At 34.0% G+C, this 22413-nt stretch overlaps 1 protein-coding gene across 1 annotated transcript in view; it reads right to left on the reverse strand.

Moving 5' to 3' along the window:
- The window catches only part of JAK2 (Janus kinase 2), a 116619-nt gene that overhangs the window by 25334 nt on the left and 68872 nt on the right, over positions 1-22413 (reverse strand). The window contains exons 6-14 of the mRNA XM_065879133.1: positions 21914-22059; positions 11497-11818; positions 10611-10730; positions 8559-8716; positions 6377-6488; positions 4282-4468; positions 3472-3599; positions 1831-1965; positions 624-711 (exon numbers count right to left, since the gene is read on the reverse strand). Of these exons, the coding sequence (XP_065735205.1) occupies positions 624-711; positions 1831-1965; positions 3472-3599; positions 4282-4468; positions 6377-6488; positions 8559-8716; positions 10611-10730; positions 11497-11818; positions 21914-22059 (1396 nt within the window). The remainder of the gene's footprint in view (positions 1-623; positions 712-1830; positions 1966-3471; positions 3600-4281; positions 4469-6376; positions 6489-8558; positions 8717-10610; positions 10731-11496; positions 11819-21913; positions 22060-22413) is intronic.

The following is a 22413-nucleotide window of genomic DNA, read 5'->3' on the forward strand; positions in this document are numbered from 1 at the left end:
CAGATTTGAAAACCACTGCCTCTGAAAAGACTATCAATTTTCAAAAACATGAAAAAATGTTATATAAGTATGGATGCATATTTAATCATATTACTAATGGAAAATAGGAAATTAATTACATAAGTAATTTCTGAATGTAAACTTTTGAGAGTTTTTATGAACAGTTTAAATTTAGCCATAAATTATATCTATATCAACATCCAATCATTTCAGTCAGTTCCATTACAATTCAATCTAACATTTATATGCTTTGTCTTAATAATTTCAAAGAGATCTGTACTGAAATGGCCAGTTATTACAATGTTATGTTGAACCAGCCATAATCTGTATTGCTATGGTTAACAGAAAAGGTTGTTTTTGTTTACTATAATACTGTACTGTTCTGGCATTTTAACATAAGCCATATTAAACTGTTTACTGCATTTTAATTTCATTCATTGGTTTCCTTTATAAGAAGATATAACTGAACAGTTCCACAGTGTTTTTGGTTTCAACAATATTTAATTCCTGTTATAGTTTATATTGATATCTATTATCCTGAAATTGAATTTTCTATACAAATAAAAATGGATGTTCTGAGAAAGGCATAACATTAACATAAGGAAGCCAGTCGTTTTACTTACTCTCCTCTCCACAGACACATACTCCATAATTTAAAACCAGATGTTTGTGAGAAAGCTGGCTCATCATGCTTGCTGCTTCAAAGAAAGACTAAGGAAAAGAAAAATATACAAAAGATGCAAAAGAATTATTTTTTGTGTCTAAAAGCATTCATAGTTCAGCAAGATTCTCTCTGCCATAAGAGAAATGCACTTTCTCCTATTAGCAGGACTATAGATAAGGTTACAATGTGCTTTGGTCCCTTCAGACGGAGTTACAACTGCCATCAACCTTGATGTTAGAATTCATTCTCAGGAAAACCTTGAGTAAGCTTGGTTCAAGCAGACAGCAATGTGAAAGAACAATAGTGGTTGGTACAGAGCAACATAAATGATGCAAGATTAACAGGCTTAGACCCATAGCACCTAGAATAGAGAACAGTGGTACGAACAGAGACAGACACCAAAGACAGTGATGTGGGACTGCAGTAAATGGATGGGAGCTTCAAGTAACACTTCCTAAAAAAATAAGAATGATCGCTGTGCAGATAAAATAGTGTAACAACTATGTCAGGAAACTGGCATGGTATTAACATCACTATAACTCAACTAAACTTTGCCTTGAACTTCTGGGTATGGCTGTTGAAGATCACAATCACCAACACTGTGGTGTTCTGGATTAGAACAACTCTTCGGCTTCTATGTTTCACATTATCTTCTACTAATATCCTTTAAGACATTTTAAGTATCATAAATCTTCGTTACATCATGTTTGGTGATATCTTACTATACTAAGGACTTTGGCAACTGGCAGCTGGGTTTCTGCTGGCTAGCATCTTTGGATGATGCCCAGAGGTAACAACATTTCACCTAGAGTGCTCCTCACGTACACTGCCTTTCAAACTTTTTTTAAGTAGGCGAAATTATAGAGGAAACCTGTGGAACCCATGAAGCTCTGGGGAGCCAAATTTAAAAGCCACTGCTTTAGTATATACAAAGATGTAATAATACACATAACACAATGCTTAATATTTAGTTTGGAAATTAGTTATTATGAAAAAATTCCATATTTTTTTAGACCCACCAGAATACATCCTCAGAAAGGTTCTTGACATATATACTTATAAAAATTACAATTTTGAAAAGCTGCATACATGAATGTGTTGTGTACATATGAGAGCATATCTTTAAATATCATAAACTACATGAACTACAAAAGGAATATACAAACCTCTGAATAGTTTCTATGTGCTTTATCCAGAACTTTTAAAAGAACTTCTGTTTCATGCAGTTGACCATAGTCTCCTACTTCTCTTCTTACACCTTTAAAAATTTTGGTAAAAGTTCCTTGGCCAAGGCTTTCATGCTTTAACAGAAAAAATGGAAAGAAAGAATGAATAAAGATGGAGAAAGAAGTGGGAATAAGGAAATATGTTCAATGACAAACAGTCTTTAAAAAATCCACTAGTATTTCTTGCATATCTTTACAGAATAATTGTTGAAAGACTGCACTCTGAATTCAGCAGGGCTGCCTGCAATCTATTACTATTAGTTTTGTAACGTTAGTCAGGTTACCTGGCAACTCTCTGCTTCTTGTTACTCATATAAGGATTCATATTTTTATAGTTCTGGATAATTCTATCTATTGTCTCCTTAAGGAACTCAGACATTAGTTGGTTTTTCTCATTCTACTCTCCATGTCCCTTAAGTTCTGTTTCATAACTTCCATTTCTTTCTCCCTCTCTGCTGCCTTTGAATAATTTTCAGATCTAACTTTCAATTCACTAGTTTTCTCTTCAACTATGAGTAACTGCTTTTTAATTTGTTCATTTTTTTAATGTCAATGAGTGTATTCTTCATTTCTATACTTGCCCCCCCCCCGCAAATCTTTCTGGGCTGTTTTGATGTCTTGGTTTTTCCCATGTTTTCAACTCCTTTTTTATTTTTAAACATATATATATATACATACACACACACACACACACACACACACACATACATATATATATATATGTATTTTATGATCTCTATCTGAAAAGTCTGTTATATGAAGCTCTTGAAGTATAATTTGATATTTGTCAGTCTTCTGACTCTTGCTTAATCTGGGATTATTTCTCTGTATGTTTTAAAATTTACAATTAAAAGCTCATGTTTGGAGTCATTTTAACTGGGAATCTTCGGTGGCCTAGATTAAGAGTATATTCTTCCAAAAGATTTTATATTTGCTCTGCCAACCACCACAGGGTGTTACTAGGGGAATACCACTTGTTAATTTAATTTATTGGCTTAGGGTTTCTCAAACCATGCAGGTGATATAAAGAAACCCAAACTCAAAAGTTTATAATTACAAATTCTCAGGACAGACTTTTTCATAACTAAGAGCTCAACTAAAACATACAACACTCTTCTCTTTTTGCTAGCAGGTGAATTTTTCACAATCCAAATATTTTTCACTGAGGATGTATTTATGTGAGGGTCCTGGTAATCCTGATCCCCCAAAATGTTCTGTGGCCAAACATCAGCTCTTATGTACTACTTTGTTTTCAGTACCTTCTTTGAACTTCCCTTACTTTCTTGAGAACTTGAGAATTAAGATACTTTTTTAGAGGAAGACTTTTAATTTTTAATTTATTAAAAAATTTTTTAATTCCTGAAAAGAAAATACAATTCCATTCTTAAAATAATTAACTTAAGTTCGGTATCACATTTTCACAAGAAATAAAAATATGTGAACTGCTATAAAATTTTTATAACATAGGTTATAATAAAAGAGTTCCAAATGTCATATGAATGTAATGTGGGTTAGAAAATGAAGAAAACAGTTGTTGTTTTAAAAAGACAAAAAGACAATAATCAGCATCTAATGACTTACAAATATCAAATCTTCATTTCTGATTTTGTGGAACACCATTTGGTTCACATTATTATGCCTCTGTAATGTTGGTGAGGTTGGTACATCAGAAATACCATTGGTTCTGAAGACTAGAAGGTTTGATTTATCTGTTTAAAAAAAAGGATAGAATGAATGAAAAAATATATATATATATAAAATCAAAACACACTGAGGATATAAATTGCTCCAAAGGGATAAAATAAAATGTGTTCTATATACAAGAAATGCTTAACAGCCTCTTATTGTTCATTTTTTTTCATAGAAAATTATTTTAGGAGTTTATTCATTGAACTTTGATGTACTCTAACCAGTTATTTTATATATTCAAAATTATAATCCCTTCCTTAACTAGTATAATTTTTCAGGAATTTTAATAATAATTTTAATGTGCCTGTTACTTTAAAGGATTTCCAACCTTATTTTTATTTTAAAAGATAATTTAAAAGAAATTAAAATTCTAAAAGAATCTGAAAGTTTTTACTTAGAATAACATATGAGAATTTGGTACTGAGGTCTTTCAGTTCAATAAATAAGTGACTTATTGATACCATGAAATTATTTTTTTTAAGTACATTTTAGAATTACAAAACTTTAAGTCAGTTCTAGAAAACATAAACCAAACTGAACAATTCTATTAGAGGATGCCTGTACAACATATCAGGAAAAAATTAATTTGTTTTTGGAGCTTCTTCTTTCCTATTTCTTTTGAAATCAACATGCTGAAAATAGCTCCCACCATATACACCATCCATGGCCAATATTTTAAAAATAACTAGAAATCTATTTTACCTTTTGGCTTTGGGGGACAGCATTTAGTAAACTGGAAAATTATACTGTCTGAGCGAACAGTTTCCATCTGATAGCAATTTAAAAGATCTTTAAGATTACTGAAGTTCTTCTTAGTACCAGTGAGGTTGTATTCTCCATTCTCATTTTTTGTAATCAAACAGTGCTTATATTCAATGACGTTTTCTCTCTATGTAAGTTTAATTATAAAGAGAGGGAAGGAAAAATCACAATGGACATAATAGTGATTACTGTGACAAAAATGATATCACAAAACAACCAAAAGAACATTTAGACATTTGAACCATGAATACCAGCATAAGGTGAGAGAGGTGTTTGGTTCCTCAAAAGGGCATCTAATTACAACTGCCTAGCCTACAGAAATGGTTTAAAAGTTATTTTATTGAAAGGCAAGGAAGAAAGCAATAATAATAAACAATAATAATACCATCCTTAACAGCATTCCACCATTTACAGAATAAAGTCTAAAACTATTTTAGCATATAAGGCCTTCCATAAGCTAGCTTCTGCCTCCAGCCCCAACCTCAACTCCTGCCACTCTCAACATACAACCCATGCTCTAGCTACATTAGGTGACCTAAAATTTTTCAAGCAAATGCCATGCCGTTTCATGCCTTGATAACTGTACGTGCTGTCTCTCTACAGAATGTACATCCTTTCCTTTTGAGCAATGTACTTTTTATTCAATCCTTAAAACTCAGCTCAATTTCCACTTTTTCTGTGAAGTCCTCCCTAACTCTGACCCCATTCCATAAGCAGAGGTGACTACCTATTGTGCCTCTACTGTATTTGTTAATGATGTCTAATATGGCAATTTTAATATTTTTCAGTTTTTCGATGTTTGTCTTATGTGCTCTATTATGAACTTGCTCAACCATCTATTTTTTGAACTGCTTCTTATAAACATATTCTACCGACTTAGAACCATTTTTATAAAATTGACTCATTATCTCCAGTCAGTCTCAAGTGCTTCCTACTCCCAAGGACCTTTCTTAATAATTGTAATCCCTTCTCTTATTGTCAATATTTGCTTATACTGGATATACTGGGTAATAAACAATACTCGATTTAGTATTTTCTGGTATACTTTATTTTTGTTTTTCCAAAAGATAAATTTCTTGAAGCAGGGTTATAGCATAGACTCCCTGATATTTAGCCCTCATATTATGCTGGGCAAATACAGTAAATATAAAAAATATATACATTTTGATATGATAATTGAATATAATAGACTGTCATATATGACAGTAAAGATACTGTGAAATTAGGATAGATTATCAGTATTTTACAACGTTAAAGTCATGGAGCAACCTACTTTATGTATTGTATTTATGGACAATTACTCCACTTTACATATGCTAACTATAAGATGACTGCTTTTTATAAAAATTAATAACACAATCCTTACATTCTCTAATTTTAAAAAGATAAATTTTGTAAGCAGCTACAAAGTTTCTCAAGATTTATACCATGAAACTGCCTTATAAGTGATAGTATCTTTTTAGATAATTTTGGATAGTAAACAATCTTAGCTGAGATCCAAAATGATCTGTATTAACAGTGAGATTTCCTTGCAGTTTTACATTTAAAACATACATTGTAGATCATTATTCTTAATATTGGAAAACCACTAGTTAAAAGTGCAATAATGTCTCTTTCTTTGTTATTACCCTATTTCACTCTAATCCTATAACCATTATCTGTAAAAGGAAAGTTTAACTTCTGATTTATTTAGTTCTACATGTTTTGGTAAAGATATGCATTTTTGTGAAAAAAGAGACTTCAAGAGACTTGATGAAAGTTAACACACTGGTAACACCCAAACATCAAAAAAACAAATTCCAGAAGATAGTAATATATTACAAATAATTTTTAACATAAGTCCTAGAAATTATATCTTGTTTATGAAGAATAGCTGAGGTAAATTAAGTTTACTTAATTGCTAGTTATCATATCCAAAGCCATCATATCCAAAACCATCATTTGAGTATTAAAAAGGAAATATGGTAGATATTACAAAAGGGAAATTATATGCACTAAATAAAGATGTTACCATTAATTAGTGTGACATACTAACCTCAACAGCAAAAGTCAGAAAATATTTATTAAAGTCCTTAGGACTGCATCGAAGTACATAGAGTCCAGTCTGATTACCAGTTTTCTTCAGTTTACTGATGGCAAAATCCATTCTGAAGGTAAAGAAGTAATTTGCATGATAATGTAGCAAGAACCATGACATTATGACCAAAATGTCATCTAAAAGTCGAAAGTCAAATCTAAAACTCTCAGAATTTTTAGAAGTCTCCTCCACTTTATATTTTTATCAATAATCTTACAAGGAAAACTATTAAAGTACCAAGCTATTTTGCAATAAATTCAAACCGATTCAAGGGGCAATTATATTGCTTTAAAAACAAAAGGTATTATAAGACATACAAAATCACAAAGAACAATTCATTCATATGAATTTTCTGCCTTCTGATTTCAAATTTAGTATTTTAAAAACCATAATCTCGGGCTTCCCTGGTGTCGCAGTGGTTGAGAGTCCGCCTGCCGATGCAGGGGACACGGGTTCGTGCCCCAGTCCGGGAAGATCCCACATGTCGCGGAGCAGCTGGGCCCGTGAGCCATGGCCGCTGAGCCTGCACGCCCGGAGCCTGTGCTCCACAGCGGGAGAGGCCACAACAGTGAGAGGCCCGCGTACCACAAAAAAACACATAAACTATACAAACAATATGTCATAAAACACTCATGTCTCTTCTACCACAGCAATTGCTAATATAAAAATTTGTGCATCTTTAATATTTAATATAATACCAAAGTCTACTAGAAGACCCATGGCAAGCAACAAAGACTACAAATTTTTAAAATTTGCTACATGTTTAACTGAAGCTGCACATCTTGAAAGAAATGCAATCTACGTGAAAGCAAGAGTTATCTGTTTCACTTATCACTGTATTTCTCATACCTAAACCAGTGCCTGGTGCATATTAGGTACTCAGTAAATGTTCTACAAATAAATGAAAGAATGGATGGATGGATAATGAATGAATGGATAATGAATGAATGGATGTAGGAGCTTTTAAAATACTGAATATGTAAATTATAGAATGTTCAAGTAGTGCAACTTTTTCATATCAACTGTACTTCTTAAACAGACATTAGGTATAGGCCAAATCAGTCTTAAATACCAGTCAGGACATGATTTCTCAAATAGTTAAGGATAGGTTAAGGTAAAAAACGTATGCTCAAAACCCCAGATTGTTTCTTCTGCTCAAGTCCTTCAGACCTGGTGCCAATCATAAAGCACATCCTGGCTGAAAGATAACTAGGACTTGGGGTAAACAGATGTTGTGCATGATAGCTGGCTTTATCAGTGTTAAAGTAAAGGTTTACATCTGTGTGTATCAACACGGTAGCTAGTAGTCACATGAAGCTATTTACAGTTGACCCTTGAACAACGTGGGTTTGAACTGCGAGGGTCCACTTATTCGCAGATATTTTTCAATAGTAAATACTACAGTACTGCACAGTCTGTGGTTGTTTGAATCCAAGGATGCAGAGGAACCACTGATACAGAGGATGGACTATAAATTATATGTGGATTAACACCTTGTGTTGTTTAAGGGTCAACTGTAAATGTAAAGTTATTAAAATTAAATTAAATTAAAAATTCAGTTCCTTAGTTGCACTAGCCACATTTTAAATACTAAATAGCCACATGTGGCTAGCAGCAATTATTAAACAGCACAGATATAGAACATTTTCATTTTCATCACTGTGGAACATACTGCACAGAACTAGTCTAGAAATATGGACATCATATACATTTTGTGTTCAAAGCTTTCAGTAGAAGGAGATGGATTATCCAAAAATAATGATGATTATCAAATTTTGCACTGTGGCTCCTCTGCAGTATTTCCAAATTAATGAAACATAAATTGGAAGGTTTTAAAAAAAAATTAACACTGAAGAACTAATTAAACACACCTAGGGAACTAAATATCAAACTTATACAGCAACTTAGTATTATAGATTGGGATACAGATGGTAAGTTATATTCTAAATAATTCTAATTATTATGTAGTCTGATTGGAAATAGGCTTTCATTAAAAGAAAAACAATTTCCGTCAGATTAAGATAATATTTCTTTCCTAAACTTCCTAAACCTAGGTATATCATTCTGTTGTGTAAACTCTTCTATGTAAATACCTCATTTACTTTAAAAAAATTTTACTTTTAAAGTCTGTATTACTCACGAAATTGGGCCATGACAGTTGCTTTGTATATTTTCAAGCACCATTGGAGGTGCTACTTCTTTACAAAGATAATGATGTGCGTCTGCAGTTAACCTGTAATATCCATCAATTAATGACACAAAAGACAAAGCTTCTCTTAATGACCTAAGTTCAATTTCCTAAGAGGAGAAAAGAAAAAGAAGAAAATTATTTTCACTCCATGTTGTTAGATAATTCTTCTAAATTAGTTTTCTTCTAAATTGCTCAAATGTCTTTTAAGGCTCCCAATTACCCAAAGTGAATTACAAATTCTTGTGTCTGATATTAAAGACCCTCTCAAATATGAGTTTATCATGCCTTTCTAGTTATAGTTCACTCTACACCCATAATTTTATTGTATTTTCCAATACACCCATTAGACAAATGTGCTAGTCATCTTAATTATAAATCTATCTAATCTGATATAAAAGTTTGTATTAATTAGAAATACTGAAAAAAGTTGAAGGTATGATCAACTCCAGGAAAAACAAAAAGTTGTATGTACAAGAATGGACATGTGATCACGATATAATGCTTGGCTCAGCAATATTTAGTCACAATGAGAACACAGAGTATGGACTTATATCAAAAATTATAATAAGGAGAGAACTGTGTGAGGTGTCTGAACTATAAAAGGTATCTAGCTAACACAAATAGGCCATAAAAATAGGTACTATAAAAGATACCATAAACAATGTTAAAAGACTTGGCAAACTGCAAACCTGTACAACAAAGGATTAATACCTAAGAAAAGGAAGGCATGCTGACGAAAGTGAGTTGCAAGTTTTATAATTTTGGTCATAAAACCCTGAAATGGCCTGGTAGGTAAGTCATATAGATACTTAAGTTAAATAAACAAATAACATTAATATGACGTTTAAGCCCCAAGTACAAGAAATATCTGAGTTAGAAAGAAAACAGAGCCAGAAAAATAAGCAATTTAAGAGCAGAATATAAAGGAATTCATTTCTTCCCTTTCAATTAAAGTAAGTGGGATGTCTGAAGCTATTCTGTTTTATTTTATTATTTTTTTTTGGCTACGCCACGCAGCATGGGGGATCTTAGTTCCCCAACCAGGTATTGAACCCATGCCCCCGGCAGTGGAAGCACAGAGTCCTAACCATGGACTGCCAGGGAATTCCCTCTGAAGCTATTTTAAAAAAGAGAAGGGGTTAATCTTTTAGAGTCAAACATGTCTCACAGTTTGGGTAGGGATCACCTGGGATTGGTTTACATTTTGTTACATAAAGAGGTGGTATGACTAAAATTACGTGAATCTCTATTGGTAAAAAAGATTATACAGTTGTTCCTCCATCCCTCTGTATCTATCTCTCCCTCCACAGATACCAAAATCCGTGGATCCTTAAGTCTCTTATATAAAATGACATATTATCTGCATAAAACCTACTTACATCCTCCCATATACTTTAAATCATCTCTAGATTACTTATAATACCTAATATAATGTAAATGCTATATGAATAGTTGTAAGTACAATGTAAATGCTATGTAAGTAGTTGCCTGCACATAGTAAATTCAAGTTTTGCTTTTTGGAACTTTCTGGAATTTTTTTTCCTGAATATTTTCAATCTGCGGTTGGTTGAATCTCTGGATATGGAACCCACAGATACAGAGGGTCGACTGTAGTGAGGAATGAGCATTACAACAGGGAACTAGCACAACTGAGGCTGGGGGTGGGGGAGGAGAGGGCAGGAGGTAACTGGTGCTTTTGCTAATTATGAAAATGACCGAAAAATACATTAATGTACAAGAGATACTCTATGGGAAGACAGTGTTGGTAGTGATACAAAAAGCTAGATGTAATCAAAAAGCTTACTAAATTGTTGTTTATGTTTATAGCTCTATTTAAAACTATAATCAACATCCCTACGGTAACTTTGTAACTTTGGTATTACAACTTTGGAACTTTGTAACTATTATAACTTTGGAAAGTAACTTTGGTATTAAGATTCTGAAATACTTATTTCTGACAACTGTAAAACATAACCATTATTAATGATAAAGCAAACTTACTAGACTTTTACCATCTTGCTTATGAATAGTTACAATTCTGCTTTCATTTGAGCCTTCTTGGTTTGCTTGTTTAATACTGACATCAATAATATCAGGAAAATCACAATATAACTGTAAATCCTGTAATTAAGAGCAGTTGATATTAAAAACAGGCAGAATTTATGGAGCCATTTTAAAACAAGACTCTTATGAAGGAGATTTCATTCCAAATTCTTTTTAAAAAATACTGATACCAATAGATAAGCATTAAATGGGATTCTCTCCCCCAATAATGTAACCCTAAAACTACACTGTATCTTGCTTTCACTTAAAAATGAGAGCATTAAAGGGTGCCAGGAATCTAAAGTGTGCTATAGTACCCTTCAATCCAATCAACATTAATAGAAACCATTGCCAGAAAATTGAAAGTTTACCAAAGAATGAAGATAAAAAAATATATATATCAGATAACATCCTAAGAACCACATAGATATGAACAAACTTAAAATTTGTAATGCAAACAAAAACTAAATTATTTAACAAGTATACATCATAAAATCATTGAAAATTAATCTTTTCGAACTAATTAAATTTCATGATTGTGCTTCATATTATCAATAATAGTAAAAGGAAAAAAGGAAGCAAAACGACCTTAAACATCACTCTTAGAATTCAAGACTGAAACTACAAGAACACCATTACTAATTATTTAGTCATAAAAAATTAATAAATGCCATTTAAGAACAATAAGGTATGACCTTGTTGGCATCACGTTATTAAAAACTTCCATTTGTATCAATGGGAGAAGAGAAGTGCAAGACCATGTTTCAAATGACTAAAAGTACTGTGCTTCTACTGCCATTCTACTTAAATTAACAAAGAATGAGAACATATCATTGAGGATTACCTGTTCTGTCAGTGTCTCACTTTCTTTATGTCTCCCTCTTGACCACTGAATTCCACCGTTTCCAGTTATTATAATGGTTGCAAAAATCTCCTCACCTGAAGGACCTCTTCCAGGTTCTTTTACTTCAAATTGCTCTGTGTAGAAGGCAGACTGAAGAGTTTCCAGATTTATAAGATACTTAAGTTTCAAGTTTCTGGCAGTGGCTTTGCAATGGCTGAATTGCTCAATAAATCTGCGAAATCTGTACCTTATTCGCTTCCTTGTCAAAATATGATAGTCTTGGATCTTTGCTCGAACACATTTTGGTAAAAATGTCTTGTAGCTAGGGGTAAAGAGCACACACAAGAGCAGAACAAATTGGAAAACAAAGTTAAAAGAGAAGTCACCAACTTTCTCCATAATAAGTAAACAGCACAGTAGTCAAATGGAAAAAAGTGACACAGCCACCATCCATATAGTATAAAAACTTAAGGTTTTGTTTGATGATGTGAATGCATTTACAAATTCTGAGTCACCATAAATTTTTAGAGCAAGAGATGTTAATTTTCTTCCGTAATGAAATGAAGACATAGTCTAGTTAACATTGGAGTCTAAAAATTTATTTTCTCTGATTATCTTATATACCATTTTTTGGCTGTACTCTAAAATGTATCTGAATTCTGGAAATTGTTACATTTTGTTAGATGCTACTGATATACATTAGGTAAACACACTTCTTTTGTATGCATTATTTTTCTCAGGCAAGCTTCAATAACTCCTAATAATTCCTTTGCAATCAAAACATTCCATTTGGAAATGTTCTGAATCTTTTGTACTTCCATCTCTATGTAAAATATCCTAAGGAAGGTAGGTAACTTATTTCTCTCCTGCTCCAATGTCTCACAAACGAAAAACATTTTATTTCTGAAGGTACAACTATACTAAATTTCCATGCCTTCACATATGCTAATCCTCCTTCCCATCACCCATCTCTTATCTGGTTAGCTCTTACTCATTCTACAAGTCTCAGCTCAAGCATCATCAAATTCAGGAAACCTTTCTGGACCTCTATAACCACGTTAGATGCTACTCCCTTTGTATGACAGCATTCTGTGCACCATTCCATAATATCACTTACCACATTCTACCGTACCTGAGTGATGGAGCTGGCTAATGTTTAGAGATTATTGTTACATTTTAAGGACTATTTGTTAAATAGCACTGATTATTAAACAGTGATCATTAAAATTTAACTTAAATAAACTTACAAATTAAGAATATTTAAAATATAGGTAACGATCACTCAAAAGGCATCACTTCCTAATTATTTTACATTTTTAATTTTATTTTACATTTTGCTACTATCTATGCTTTTGAGGTTATAAATGTCTATCACATCCGAGTGGTGGAAAAGGTTTGCTATTCCTCATCTCTTTTCAATTCCGCATTCAGTGATGTCAGGTTGATAACTCTGAAACTGGCCACAGAGAGGGTTTTTAAACCATGGATATCAGCAAAAATTACAAACAAATCAGACTTTTTTTTTTTTAAGAACTGGTTGTTAAACATTTACCTGCATACCACTGCTTACTTACTCCCTTTCCCTCCCTACCCTAATCCCCTTAAGGAACTCTCAGTTTTGTACTCAAGTAGCCAAAGCTGCTGGAGAAAGTCATTTGACAAGGTAGACAGGTTGCATCATAAATTCGTAATCACCAATTTCAAATAGGCTTTTATCACTGCCATCACTTTTATGACATTTCTCTGTTTAATTAATTTTCCCAAGTCCCACAACTATGTCAAACTCTCTCCAAAATCCTCAAACCTCCTACCTTTCTTTTGCCTCAAACCTCAGCTACATTTCTCTTCACTTTCGGCAAATGACTTCACCTCTTTCTTAGGGGGAAAAAGTAAAAAAAGCTTCTCTAAGCAGAGCTCCCTCAGTATCTTGCTAGCAAACTCCCATACATCTGCACTCATTCTCTCCTCCTTCCCACCTGTTACAATAAATAAGGTATAAATCTGTTAAAGCCATTCCTTTGACATGTACTTACCTATACCCCCTCTTTTCCTCTAATATATATCCACCCTCTGGGGAATTTTACCCTATATATTATTTCTCTTCTATCCACAAGTTTTAAAAATACTAATGTTCTTCCTATCTTAAATGTAAAATTTCCTTATCCCTCATCTTCCTCCAGCTACAGCCTATCTGGCTTCTTTTTGAAGTTTATATAGCCATTTCTATTTTCCTTCCTTCCATTTACTCCTTAACTCACCCCAATCTGGCTTCTGTTCCATCATTCCGTAGAAACTTCTCTTGCTAAAATCAAGAAAAACTTCCATGTTGCTAAAACCAAATTCCTTGTTCATTTTACTTATCATTTTTCAGCAGCATCCAACACTGTTGATCATGCTCTCCTTGAAACTGTCTCCCCTTAGCTTTCCTGATTTTCTTCCCATCTCTTTGGCTACTCGTCAATCTTCTTTACAGGTTCAATCCCCTTTAGCTGGTGATAATTGCTGGAGTTCCTCCAGACTTAATTATGGGCCCTCTTCTCTTCTTATCTACACTTTCTTTCGCACTAGATACTCTATATGCAAATGACTGTGATATCTCTAGCTGTAGCCCAGATCTCTAAGCTCCAGACCCATATCTTCCACAGTCAAGTCAATTTACCCTTATAATATGGATGTCTCAAAAGTGCCTCAAACAATGTGTCAAACCAAACTCATGAGTCCCCCTAACGTCCTCCCCTGAAAGATCCTCTTACAGCATTCCCAATCCGAGTACACAGCACTACAGTTCCCCTATTTCCACAAGCCCTAGAAACTCAGGAATCACCCTCATACCACCTCTCTATCAACCCCCACTATTCAATCCCTCACCATTTTCCTTTGATTTTACCTTCTAAATATTTCTCTAATTTGCCCATTTTTCTCATTATTAACCCAATCAACTGCATCTCCTGGAGGAACTACTGCAATGGCCTTACTCTCTGGTTGACCCACATTTCCATTTTCTCTTCCAACCCTCTGATTTGTTTTCTACACTGGTGTGGAGTCATGGGGATCTTTTAAAACACAAATCTAATCTTTTTACCCTTGCTTAATACTCTTAAATAGTTTCTTAGTGTTCTTACCCTTATCAACATGTCGCTAAGGTTCTACATAGTCTAGTCCCTGCCTCATCACCTACTAACTCTTTGAGCTCTAGCCATACTGACTCTCTTCATTCTTCCTATGGTCCCTTCTGCTACAAGGCCTCTTCCATGAGCCTCTACTCTCCACCTCCATCACTTACCTCTCTCCACCCACTAAATTCTACTCATTTTTCAGATATCAAAAGTCACACTCCTTTCCTTTTCATAGCAATTATATATTTGTAGATAAACAGATATATAAAATTTAATGAAAGTCTTGATAGGATATAGGAGAGCCTCAGTAAGTGTAGGGAAAAAAAACTGAAAAGGTTTAAAAATACAATCAGAATACAAATGATTCCTACTTTATCTACTTCTGTCAAAAACTTTAGTTATACCAAGAGTCTTAATTAATTTGGATTACAATTTACATAAACACCAATGGCTACTTGATTTAACAAGGCTTTGAAAGCTTATCTGGACATAAAAAGAAGAGTTTAAGATAACAAACTACAAGTCTTTCCACTTTGATCCCTGGAATAAAGGACCAGACATACATCCTTTGCTAACACCACAGTAATGTATGATTTCTTAAATATAGTGAATCCACTTTGATGTTATGCTATCCGAACCAGACTTGTTAGAAACACTAAAATTTTTCAAGAGACATAGTTGTTAACTTTTGAAGCATAAAAACATTTTTCCTGATGTTTTTCTTATATTGAATTTTTAAAGTAGCCTAAAATTCAGGCTCTAAAAGTTCTGAAATTAAGCCTTGCCTTATTATACTATTTTTGTACCATAAAATGAAATCTGCATCTTATTATTACAATTGGAGTAGGCCACTGGAAACTCTAATATTTGCTTAGTTGTCTAGAAAGGGAGTCTAGTGATATGAGGTATATAATATACCTCAGTTGCTATGTAAGTGGCCTTGGCCCTGGCCTAGTGTTTGCAAATTCAGCAGGGCCTCCTTTAAACTCTTTCCATTTTCCAGCTCTCTTCTTCCCACCCTTTAGCAAACCTAGGATTTTAAAGAGCAGATGGAGAATGAAAACAGAAAAATCTTATTTGTTTCCTTTATTTTCTGCACTCCAATACCTAAGCCACAATGTCCAATTAGGAACTGGCATACAAAAGAGTAAGTATCTTATACATACACATGCACAAAGAGATGTACAAAGACATATTGATATATACAGGTACATATGTACACACAGAGGCATGTGCTCACAGACACAGATGCACCTAACACACAGGCACAGACACACAGAGATGTTATCTTACACGCATTTTTTTTTAAGTCTGGGAAAGAATATGTTTTTAGTTATACTAGTCAGAGATCCATACTCTACTGGATATTTCTAGGAACAAAGAAGCTTATTTCATTCTGCCAAGAACTAATCATTCATCTGTTCTTCCATTATTCCTGAAAATTTTAAAAATGAGTAGAGTTCCTTGATTATTTCTCAGAAATGAGCTGGAAGTGAAAATTCGGAAAACATCAGTGAGTTAAATTACATTAAGAAGTCAAGCAAATCAGGCATGTTTTTCCTTCAGTAGAGGCATAAATTATTTATCTAATATTAAAATATCATGGTACCAAAGACAAAGGAAAATACAGATAAATTAGATTACTTCAAAATTTAAACTCTTGTGCTGCAAATAATACTTTCAAGAAAGTGAAAAGAATCCACAGGATGGGAAAAATATTTGCAAATCATAAATAGGAGAACCTATATCTGGAGACCTGTATTCATAATATATAAAGAACCTTTACAACTCAATAAAAAATACTGAACTGTACAATTAAAATGAGTGAACTTTATGATATGTAAATTATACCTGGATAAAACTGTTTTAAAATATCATGAAATCTTATCAATATAATGAATATCTTCACAGTTTTAAAAGTAAAATAAAGGAAAAATGATGCAGAATTTTGCAGATGCATTTATATCCTGGTAAAGATAATCAGAGAAATACAATTTTTAAATATTCACTTGTTTTAGGACACTAGACTTTGCACAATATTATGGTCTCCAAAGCATAAGTGTTCTATCATAGCTTAAGCCTAAAGATGGCTTCATATTTAAAAACTCATTTTCAGTGGCTCAAAGCTTCTCTGTTCTTCAACTGTGTTCCTTTCAATTCCTTCAGTTTCTATTTATTTATTTTTTTTTTTTTGCGGTACGTGGGCCTCTCACTGTTGCGGCCTCTCCCATTGCGGAGCACAGGCTCCAGACACGCAGGCCCGGCAGCCATGGCTCACGGGCCCAGCCGCTCTGCAGCATGTGGGATCTTCCCGGACTGGGGCACGAACCCGTGTCCCCTGCATTGGCAGGCGGATTCTCAACCACTGCACCACCAGCAAAGCCCCTTCAGTTTCTATTAACGACATCTAAGATACTCCTTCCCTCACTCCATTCTACTATGGTCTTGCTGTAGCAGGTATTCAATAAAAAGTTGTTAAATGAATGAATGAATGAACGAATGAATAAGTTACTATCCTAAGAGGTGTTTGTCTGTATTTTAATAAAGATCAAGGCATTAGTGGAAAACAGAAATGTTTTCATTTTTCCTTTAGATGTTGGAATCTCCAAGACACCTCAGTGAGTTCCTGAAATCATACCCTACGGCCTGCACCCTTAGGTTAAGGACTACCAGACATCTGAAAATAAAACAAGGATACCTAAAACCAAAGAGGGAAACACAGAAACTGATAACCTGTAAATTGGGTATTTAACTGTTTTGAGGGCACTCAGCAAAGGAGGGACTGAAGCCAGTTATTGAGAAAAGGATTTCTAGGAATAAAAGGAATTTTAACCAGATCATGACGTCCTCAAACTTCTAATCAGGTAAGCATATAATATGTAAAACAAATGTTTAGTCTTCAAACTTCAAAAAACCAATTAAAGCATTCTTATAATAGTCATATATACCTTTAAAAAGAGTGGAAGTTTTATAGTCATTAAAGCTGGGCTGTAGGAGTAGTGTTTCAAAAAATCATATAGGTTTGACTGTCAGAATTCAATTTGCAGAAGAATAATTTGGAGAATGTGGATCACTTGTATAAGAATCTGCTGGATCTGTTATAAGATGAATAAGGTCTGAAGAGCTAATGTAAAACATGGTGACTATAACTGATAATACCGTAGTCTACTATTGAAATTTGCTAAGAGAGTAGAACTTAAATGTTCTCACCAAAAAGAAAAAAAAAAAGAAAAATATGTGAGGTGATGGATGTGTTAATAAACTAGATAGAGGGAATCGTTTTACAATGCATATGTATATATACCATGATGTACACTTTAAATATCTTACAATTTTATATGTCAAATACACCTCAATAAAGCTGAAATTTTTAAAAATCTCCTACAACACTTGTAAAAATTCATATTTGTACGCATCACCTCAGATTTACTAACTCCAACTTCTTGGGTTAGAGCCCAAGAATCTAACCCAAGAATCTGTTTTAAGAAGGCACCTCAGGTGATACTAATTCAAGTAAAATATGGAGAAATACTGACTCAATTATTTATACAATTTGTGCTTACCAGAAATTGTCTCCAGGTGTTTTTTTCATTCCTTTGAATTTACCTAGTCTTTTCAGAATGAATGAACTAAATAATAAATAGGTGTTGAACACCTATTAAAACCAAGCAGAACCTTGTGGGCTCCCACCCAAGTACAAAGGCTCCCCTTGTATATAAAAAAGCTTAAATCTCCCAGGACTCCCTCAGTCACAAAGAGCAGGCCCAAGAAATTAATAATTAGGACAATAGAGTCACAGAACCTTTCAGTGTCTGATGTACATTCCTGAGTTGTACAGATACTATAACTGCCACCAGAGGGGAAGAGCTAACTGCATGATGACCAGACTGTGACCATGACATAAGCTGCTCCATCTTGAGAAGTACTGAATCTATGGCTAGCACAATTCCAAGAACCAGCCTCAAGAGAATGGGAATAACACTATTGCTCTTAATAATCTGTATCTTTGTGGGCTTCAAAATAATTGTAGCTTGTTCTACCCGTATATGTAAGTGGGCAACTAAAATTGCCAGCAAAGAGATGCTACAGACCCATGTTGACATCTACTCTAAGAATACAGCACACCCTATGTCAGCATGAAGAAGTTACAGAAGACAGACCTTCACCCATAATCCCATAGAAATGGAATGATGTCTGACAGCGGGGATTTGTAAGCAGCTCTTTGCAGGAAGCAACCCTTTGCAGGAAGCAGCTCCCTGCAGGGGACCTCTTTTGTCTTGTCACTTTAGCAAAGCTATATTTTAACTAGCCTCTGGCCCAAGCACATCTTTCAAATCTTTTGATCACCCAATGCCTCGCCTAACCTGTTGATACTTTTCTTAGATTTAAGAAGAAATGAAGAACAAGTAATTAAGAGATGATAAGCTCTTTTCCCCAGCTTCCCCTTCAGTAATCTCATGAGCAAACTGTGTGAAAAAGATAGCATCTAAAGAAAGATCACTAGGAGTCGACAAACTCACATGCAGTGGGAGATGGTGAAGAATGTGACTCCTGCCTCAATGCCAGACTGAGATTACTTCCCCTTTCTCCCTTTAAAAACTTTCATGGCCGAGCAGAATATTTGGAGGTGGTTGTGGGACACGAATCTGCATTCTTCCCAGGTTGCTGGCCTCCAGAATAAAGCAATCTTTCCATTCCTACAAGCACTCGTCTCTCAAGTATTGGCTTTCAAGCAGCGAGCAGCCAAACCCGAGTTCAGTTAACACTATGATATTTTCTGTAGTACTCCAACTCTTTCAGTAATTTCTTTTAATTATATTTATTTATATTATATTATATTATTTCTTTTAATTATACAACAAATAAGTACTCAGAATGTAATGTACTACAGTTAGCATTGCTGTATGGTATTATTTGAAAGCTGTTAAGAAGGTAGATCCTAAGAGTTCTCATCAGAAGGAAAAGATATTTTTTCTTTCTCTTTTTTTTCCGTCTACATGAGATGATGGATGTTAACCAAATCTAATGTGATAATAATTTCATTATGATGTAAGTCAAGTCATTTTGCTGTATACCTTACATTGTTACAGTGCTATATGTCAACTATATTTCAATACAACAGGAAAAAGAAAAAGGAAAAAATAATGATTTCTTTTATCTCACAAAGTACGCGTTACATAAGGAAGAAAAGTTACTCATACAATACTAAATTATTATAAAATCAAAAAATAAAATACCTAGGAGTAAAGTTACCTAAGGAGGTAAAAGACTTGTATTCAGAAAACAATAAAACACTGATGAGACAAAATGAAGATGACAAACAGATGAAAAGATATACCAGGTTCTTGGACTGGAAGAATTAATACTGTTAAAATGACTATACTACCCAAGGCAATCTACAGATTCAATGCAATCCCTATCAAAATACCAATGGCATTTTTCACAGAACTAGAATAAATAATTTTAAAATTTGTATGGAGACACAAAAGACCCCAAATACCCAAAACATTTTTTTTTTTTTTTTTTGCGGTACATGGGCCTCTCACTGTTGTGGCCTCTCCCGTTGAGGAGTACAGGCTCCGGACGCGCAGCCTCAGCGGCCATGGCTCACAGGCCCAGACACTCCACAGCATGTGGGATCTTCCTGAACTGGGGCACGAACCTGTGTCCCCTGCATTGGCAGGCAGACTCTCAACCACTGCACCACCAGGGAAGCCCCCAAAACATTCTTTAGAAAGAAAAACAGAGCTGGAGGAATCACTCTACCTGACTTCAGACTATCCTACAAAGCTACACTCATCAAAACAGTATAACACTGGTACAAAAACAGACACACAGAGATCAATGGAACAGAATAGAGAGCCCAAAAATAAACCCACAGACTTATGGTCAATTAATCTATGACAAAGGAGGCAAAACTATACAATGGAGAAAAGACAGTTCTAAGCGGTGCTGGGGAAACTGGACAGCTAGATGTAAAAGAATGAAATTAGAACATTCTCTAACACCACACACAAAAATAAACTTAAAATGGATTAAAGATCTAAATGTAAGACCGTATACTATAAAATTCCTAGAGGAAAACGTAGGCAGAACAGTCTCTGACATAAATTGCAGCAATATTTTTTTGGATCCATCTCCTAAAGCAAAGGAAATAAAAGCAAAAATAAACAAATGGGACCTAATTAAGCTTAAAAGCTTTTGCACAGCACAGGAAACCATCAAGAAAATGAAAAGACAACCTACTGAATGGGACAAGATATTTGCAAATGATATGACTGATGAAAGATTAACATCCAACATATATAAACAGCTCACACAACTCAACATCAAAAAATAAACAACCCAATTAAAAAATGTGCAAAAGAGCTGAATAAACATATTTCCAAAGAGGAAATGCAGATGGCCATCAGGCACATGAAAAGATGCTCAGTATTGCAAATCATCAGGGAAATGCAAATCGAAGCCACAATGAGATATCACTTCACACCCATCAGAATGGCTATCATCCAAAAAAAAAAAAAAACGCATAACAAATGTTGGAGAGGGAGGAATGTAAATTGGTGCTGCCACTGTGGAAAACAGTATGGAGCCTTCTCAAAAAATTACAATTAAAACTACCATAGGACCTAGCAATTCTACTCCTGGGTATACAGCCAAAAGAAACAAAAACACTAATTCAAAAAGATACATGCACCCCAATGTTCACAGCAGCATTATTTACAATTGCCAAGGTATGGAAGCAATGTAAGTGTCCATTAACAGGTCAATGAATAAAGAAGATGTGGTATATACATACATACATACATACATACATACATACATACACACAATGGAAGACTACTCAGCCATGAAGAAGAATGAAATTTTGCCATTTGCAGCAACACAGATGGACTTGCAGGGCATTATGCTAAGTGAAATAAGTCAGATAGAGAAAGACAAATACTGTATGGTTTCACTTATATGTGGAATCTAAAAAATACAACAAACTAGTGAATGAAACAAAAAAGAAGCAGCCTCACAGATATGGAGAACAAACTAGTGGTTACCAGTTGGGAGAGGGAAAGGAGGAGGGGATACTATAGGAGTAGAGGGAAAAAAATGATTATGGGATTATATGAAATCATGCGTTTGGAACTTCTGAAAATTGTAAAGCACTATAGAATTTAAAGAATCATTCAATAAAAACAAAAACAACCCACACCAAAAAAAATTATGGGCAAACACAGAAAACACAAATAACTTATATAAAAACTGTAACTGTTCATATTTATGAATATGGATTTACATAAGGAAATTACCTGACAGAGCTATAGATGTCCAGGGGGGTCTGATCCTTTTCTTTGGCTATTCTCATCATATCTAACACCGCCATCCCAAGACATTCTTCCTGTGTTTCATGAGTAACAGGTACTTTTATCCATCCATGCAAAAAATCATGCCTCCACTAAAGTAAAAAGAAAAGAAATTTAGAAGAAAATATCTCATTAGTTTCACTATCACATTTTAATCTACTGTTGTATTTTAACCTATAACGTAATTTCCAGAATATATGCATTTAAAAAGAACAAAAACTCCTCCCTTGATTTTGAAACATTTTGCCATAATATTTTAGTATAAGTTCTTTTGCAAATTGAAACTGATTTAAATTGGGTTCCCAATTATAGAATATATATATGACATCAATCTATTCACTGCTTATATTTTCAATTATAACTTCTACATCAAAATTACCTAAATTAAAATAGATATTAATTAAATATGTACTGAGTTCCAAATATGCTCAAAGCATTCTACTAAG

Source organism: Phocoena phocoena, chromosome 6 (genome assembly GCF_963924675.1).
Source record: "Phocoena phocoena chromosome 6, mPhoPho1.1, whole genome shotgun sequence".
In the NCBI taxonomy this organism is placed as follows: domain Eukaryota; kingdom Metazoa; phylum Chordata; class Mammalia; order Artiodactyla; family Phocoenidae; genus Phocoena; species Phocoena phocoena.